Here is a 6,403-nt window from a genome sequence, read left to right as displayed (position 1 = left end):
TTCTGCATGAGTTGCCATACAGTTACGACAAATTCTACCCGAGCTAAAACACATTCTGAAGCCACCAATCATATGAGCAGAGAGATTGTCAGCTGAAAAGGTTGCTAAAGCAGCATAAACTGTGTGCTCTGTTCCACGGACACTTACAATAAAGCCTTCAGTTGAAAGCTGTTTTAGGTCATCTAGCATTCGTTCTAAGATGGCATTCCAATATTTGGTCAGGGTTGAATATTGAACCAACATGGCTAAGTGAATGTGGCCGAGTTGAGATCGATACTTTCCACTCACATTTCCAATAGTGTAGTAAAATCCACATAGTTTATGCTTCCCTCTCTTGGCACCAAGAGGATTGACTACTTCAAATTCATCTTCATACAGATGGATTCTTAAAGCATCAGGATGCTCTCTAAAAACAGAATGCTCCTTAAAATAAAGACCATCTCTATAATCTGTCAGAAGCTCTTCATCTATGACCTGGTTATTTTCAGATAGTATTTGATCCCAGACATCATCATGAGCACAGTACTTCTTTAAAACTTCAGCAATGGGAACATAGGAAAATGATCCAACTTTTTGGCCAGAAGAGCCTCTCAATGTGTAGTGTACAGGTTGTATATAGTTCAACTTAGATTTACAGTGTTCTTGAATCATGTGTGGAGAACGGACTGCTTCATAAGCGTTATCAAAGAAATTTGATGAGTGGAAAACCTGTTGAAGTTCGGGGCAATTTGAAATATCAAAACCACCTTTTTCCAGATGATAAGAAATAAATGAATCATAATTATCTTTGAAAAAACTAAATAGAAATTTGACATCATTTGTAATGTCTTGTTGGAGTGACACATTCAGAAGGTTTTTCTCTCTGCATTTAAGGACAAAGCCAAACAGATTATCTTTGAAATCCTCAAGTAGTTGATCTAAATTTGGCCTGGAATCAAATTCATCAGAAGCTATTGGTTCATTCTCCACACGTTGGTGTTCATCAGAAGCAATTAATTCATTCTCCACACGTTGGTGTTCATCAGAAGTACTTGGTTCATTCTCCACACTTGGGTGCTCTACTGCAGGCTCTGCATAGACATCATCAATAGGCCTAGATCTAAATCTTGATTTGTGTTTTCTGTACACATGTCGTCTATAAGAAGGGAATTTGGTAAATGTTGACTGACAGTCACCTAAACCACATGTGATACTAAAATTTGGTTGATGTGCATGAACAAGTCCAATATGTATAATTAACTTTGAGAGAGTAAAAACCTTTCTAGTGCATTTTGGGCACTGGTGCAGACAATGCATTGTGATCTAGTACAGACGGTTGTGATATAGTACAGACTGTTAATTATTTGCAGTGCACAGCGCGTTAATCACACGCAGTATGGTTGTTGGAATGGCCTTGTCTCCCTCTTCCTTGATATTGACGATGCGCAGCTGAAGGAAAGTCAGAGTTTTTTTCAGACCTGGTGGGTATGCAAGGTTGAAAACAAAATACATACAGAAGGCTGTTATGAAGGCTTCATCAAGGCTTCTGCACTGGCACACGTCCGCACCGTCAACTTTCACCACACACCGCACCCGTCCAGCGATGGCCATCTTCCAGTCCTGGTCCATGACTTGTATGGTTGGATTGGGCGTAGCAGCATCCCCCTACATAAAGCAAAACATGCAAAATGAATATTTTCCAACATGTGTCAAAACTTGTTACATTAACCACTTTGCACCGAATCGTTCTTTTTTCTGGGGACATTTGCCAAAAATAATGGATCTACAAGCTCACGACTGACGCATTGTGAGCTTAGAAATTTGGTCAAGGGGAGGCAGACCAAATCAAATTTGTATTTAAGGTTCAAGTGGTTAAATGACTGAAAATAAACTTTAACATGAAGTCAACATATTATTACCAAAGCTAATGTGTAAACAAACACCACATCATATACACATTGGAGAGGGTCACTGCTAAGGGTTCCTTGGCTTGAAAAAAAGACCCCTAGTTTACATTTTGTAACTTCGTGGCATTTATATAGAAAGAACAGATTTGTCATTTATGTTAAACACAATACATCTGGGTGGGGAAAGTGAAAAGGCAGCGGTTGCCTCTCCCTCATTACCACCACTGAACAAGGCCCTTAATCCAAACCGCTCCAGTGGAGCTGCTCATTGGCTAGAAGGTCAGACTGTGGTTGTACCGGGCAGCTTCCAGCTATGAAAGTGTGTGACAAGAAGTACGGCTCCACAATTATATATTTTTTTTGTAGTAGTAGGATCGGATGACCCATACAATTGACATGGGCTGCATACAGTGGAGGAGAGCAGTGGTTCCCAAATGCTGTGCCTAGAGGAGTACGCTGCTCACACAGGCTGTGTGGCTGCTCTAAACTGTTTACATGGTGATAGAACTGAAAAGCAGTGCAACACTGTGCAGGACAATCCAGATGCTCACCTCTCCCATCATGATGAAGACTTCAATTTTCTCTTTGAAGATGGACGGCAGTATGATCAGCCCGGCCCTGAAGTCGATTTCTGCAATGCAGTAAACATAGCAAGAGTCACCAATCACATCAAGTGGGGATGCACACCAACGGACCGACATGCGGAAACCACGGTCAGAAATGCGGTCGAACATGCACTGCGCCCATTCTTGTGGTTAGGTTAGGGTTTGAGGTAGGTTGTCGGTCTAATGAGTCGGACCAATAGTATGTCTAAACTAAAGCCTGTAGCCCTTCAAGTGTGCAACGTGGTTAATTAGAAAAGTGCTCACTACCTGGTAGATCTTCAGCCAAGGCATCCTGTCTTGCGGTGTTGAAGACTTCTGCGTGGGATTTTCCTGCACGTTTTAGAACTTCTGGCAAAATACCAGCGAAGCCCTCCCTGAAGCGATCACACAGACTGCTTGTGGCTGGATGGATTCGATCAACCTCATCAGAAAACTGTAGAAAACACAAGTATGATTCATATTCAGCATATGCCAACTATTATATACACTCAATCTCACAATATTTGAAATTACTACATAGATGGGTTTTCAACAGGGGGTCTGAGACCCCTAGGAGGTACTCATGAGTTACATGAGGTTGTTTTCATTTTGTTGCTATACCTCTGCACCCAATGTAAAGAGTAAAAGCACTATACAAGTTTGAGATATCATGTCATGGGGAAAATGTACAGAAAATAGCAAATCTACAAGCTCACATCACAATGCGTTGCTGCGATATGCTGTGAGTTTGTAGATCTATTTTTGGCAAAGAGGTTTGGTTTTGATTTAAAAAGGAATCAAAATGTTAAGATTTGCTAGCCATTGGGCTTGAAAACATATTTTTGTAACCAAATAAAGTTAATGACCCCTGATAGATTGATAATGCTGCAACATTCAGCTGTGCACTATACTTACTCCACCAGGAGCCCTTAGGAAGGGATATCTTTGGAGTAGATCCTCCACAGACATCCCATCCATGATTTCACGCCGTCTCCAGGAGAAGGTTCGCACCATGAGATCTTTCACAGTTGGGAGATCTGGATGCGTCTTCTGGTATTCACTATGAAGAACGGCAACATGGGCCTTCACAGAAGTGGCATCCTCTCCGACAACCAGTATTTCCTGTGGAAAAAGCATAGACAGATGTGGATGAGTTGTACAGTGTACCGCCTGCTCCCAAGTATGCAAAGCCATTTTGTTATCGTTGGATGAGATTTTGTTCACAATTCCATGCTGTATTTATGTGGTAACCATACAAGAAATAACAGGCAAATGTTGTGAAGACTTATTAGAAAATTAAAAGTCAATTTGGTTACCAACTCTCCATCATTTAGCTAGGGACAACCTGGAACACCCTCACCCTCAAAATATATAGATATGACAAATGACTTACAGATGTTTGATTAGCTGCTCGTCTATGCAGACTAGGTGTAGAGGGAGGTTGGGGCTTCTTTGCGTGGCCATACTTCTCTTTCATCTTTCGGACCTCGGTATTGCTGACCAGTGGGGCACGTTCATTTTTGCATTTTCTTTTTAGGGACGCATGCCAGGTTGTCTGGATAAAATGAAACACATTTGGCTATTAACCCCTTTTGGTGTTTTAAGCAATATGTTATACTTTAGCTATTGAAATATAGCAGATCTACAAGCTCATAGCTCTGTGCCACGCTATGAACTTGTAGATCTGCCATTTTTTTTAAATCATGAAAATGTGGTGCAAATCTTTGAATATATTCTTTCATAGCGAAAGTTTTTACTCAAATCGTTGCTTCTGGGGGCGTCCCTGGGACAACATATTTTCAGATGGGGGTCCACGGCCAAATACAGATTATTCTGGGGATCCTCGACATGAAATATTGAGCACCACTGAGAACCATAGGTATTTCAGAAAACTGTCATGATTTAGAAGATTTTTTTTAAATTTCGATTTCAGGTCTAAATGGGTTAATAGTCGCATGTACATACACACACACACACACACACACACACACACAGACAGAAATCACTGAAGATTGAAGAGAATAAAACACAACTTACATAGCCATTCCCCTCTGCATCTCTAAGATGCGGGTATTTCACAACCACTGACTTGGCAACCTGAACGTACTCCGCTGGGGTTGGATACCTAGCCCAAAAGGCAAGAACAAATTCAAACTCTTGGTTTCTTAAAAGATCAGCTAACAATGTATGAATGCCAAGTACTAAAGTTATAGTAATGGTTAACAGTTGATACTTACATGTTGTGTGACATTAGTTGTTCATACAGCACACTGGTAATTTTGTGGCGTATTCTCGGCACTATGAGACGCGGGTCCCTGGCATCGAGCACCGTCTGAACATCATGGGGAAAGGTTGGACAGATGCCGATATGGTGAAGTCTCACACGGGCTGGTTCAACACTCCCACAGGCTGGTTCAGCACTGCAATGGAACAAGCAGATTTTCTTTTGTTAGTTTTATATTCTAGAGTGAATTTGTTCTGTGACGGTGTCTCCCAGTCTCTCCAGCTATTTTCAGGTTCTCTTTTTTTTGTAGGAGGGATATACAGTAGGCTGACAGGAAATGCGGAGAGAGATGGGGGGGGGGGGGGGACCATGCAGTAAAGGCCGCCAGGACCGGGGGTCGAACCTGCGGCACACTGCCAGACAGGTGCCTGGACCGCTGATTCACCCAATATGTTGGCATACCCATTTAACCCAGTCAGGACAGGAACCCCTTTTGGTGTCGTTATGTTATAAACTTTAGCTATTGAAAACAAGCTTGTAGATCTGCCATTTTTGAAAAATTGTGAAACTGTGGCACAAATCATTGAATTCAACTCAAATCTTTGCTTCTGGTGGGGTCCCTGGAACTACACATTTTCAGATGGGGGCCCGCAGCCAAATACAGATAATTCTGGGGGTCCTTGACATCAAAAGGGTTGAGCACCACTGACATGGAAACATAGGTTTTTCAGAAAACTGTTCAGCCTCAGATCTAAATGGGTTAAGCAGCATACAGTGACTGTGTAAGCACAACTATCTTATGGAGATGCACTTGCCTTGAAACCGTGGAAAGCTGAGATTGGGAGGCTTCTTCAGGCTCAATTGGCTGTAAACAAATCTCTGTCTCACCCTCCTTGTATTTTTCTACAAATTGTCTAAATTTAATTTGTTTTTTGAATGATCCAGCGAAGAGGAAGCCGATCATTTGTTCAGTTAGTCCACAGTCCACCGTTTCTCCGTCCACTTCATTCTCTGAGGGAGGGACACACACACACACACACACACACACACACAATAGCTGATTTAATTAAATGCATCATATGACAAATTGTAAACATTGTATTTATTCACTTAATTAAAGCCATTTAAACACCTCCACACACTAACCGTTTCCCCACATAAGGACAAATTGTCCAGGTAGTTCAGTCTAGACAGACCAGACAGCACTGACAGGTTTCAGAGGCAAGCCCTGGTTATTTAAAGACCTGGTGAAATGGAAAAATACGTTTTTCACATTTATCCCCGTCATAATAGGAGATGAAGGAAAAAAAAGCAGATAAAGAATGCATGTTGCAAGTTGAAATATATTAACAAAGCTCCCAACAGTGACACAGACACACGCACTGTGTGTGGGGAGATTTTTTCCGATTACATTGTGAAATATATACAAGGCCTAGCGAGGTCCATTGTACAGATATTGCAGGTAATCATTTCTTAACATAATTGCAGTGAAAAGCTATGGTAACAGCCTAACAGGGTGCATCCATCTTTGTTTACCCCACATGAACGTGCAAAATGTAAGGGAAGCGATAGGGTTCACACACACACCAGCGACCATATTTACAATATGAAAACTGTCGCCCACTTAGACAATGTAGGTTACACACGCTGGAATTAATCATGGAACCTGCAGGCATCATTAGGTGAGTAATTCATTGTATATGTGGTGG

The 6,403-nt window shown here is 41.6% G+C and overlaps 1 protein-coding gene across 1 annotated transcript; it reads right to left on the bottom strand.

Annotated features, from left to right (window-relative positions):
* Positions 1-326: 326 nt before the first annotated feature.
* LOC306939261 (sterile alpha motif domain-containing protein 3-like) lies at positions 327-4,826 on the bottom strand. Its single transcript, XM_079523816.1, has 7 exons — positions 4,708-4,826; positions 4,508-4,595; positions 3,864-4,025; positions 3,386-3,592; positions 2,759-2,924; positions 2,438-2,517; positions 327-1,644 (listed from the first exon to the last, which is right to left on the bottom strand). The coding sequence occupies exons 1-7, from the start codon at positions 4,719-4,721 to the stop codon at positions 1,336-1,338; spliced, it is 1,026 nt and encodes a 341-aa protein (XP_079379942.1). The 5' UTR covers positions 4,722-4,826; the 3' UTR covers positions 327-1,335.
* Positions 4,827-6,403: the final 1,577 nt, after the last annotated feature.

This window comes from Electrona antarctica, assembly GCF_951216825.1.
Source record: "Electrona antarctica genome assembly, chromosome: 16".
Lineage (NCBI taxonomy): Eukaryota > Metazoa > Chordata > Actinopteri > Myctophiformes > Myctophidae > Electrona > Electrona antarctica.
This window is presented reverse-complemented; position numbering and strand designations above follow the sequence as displayed.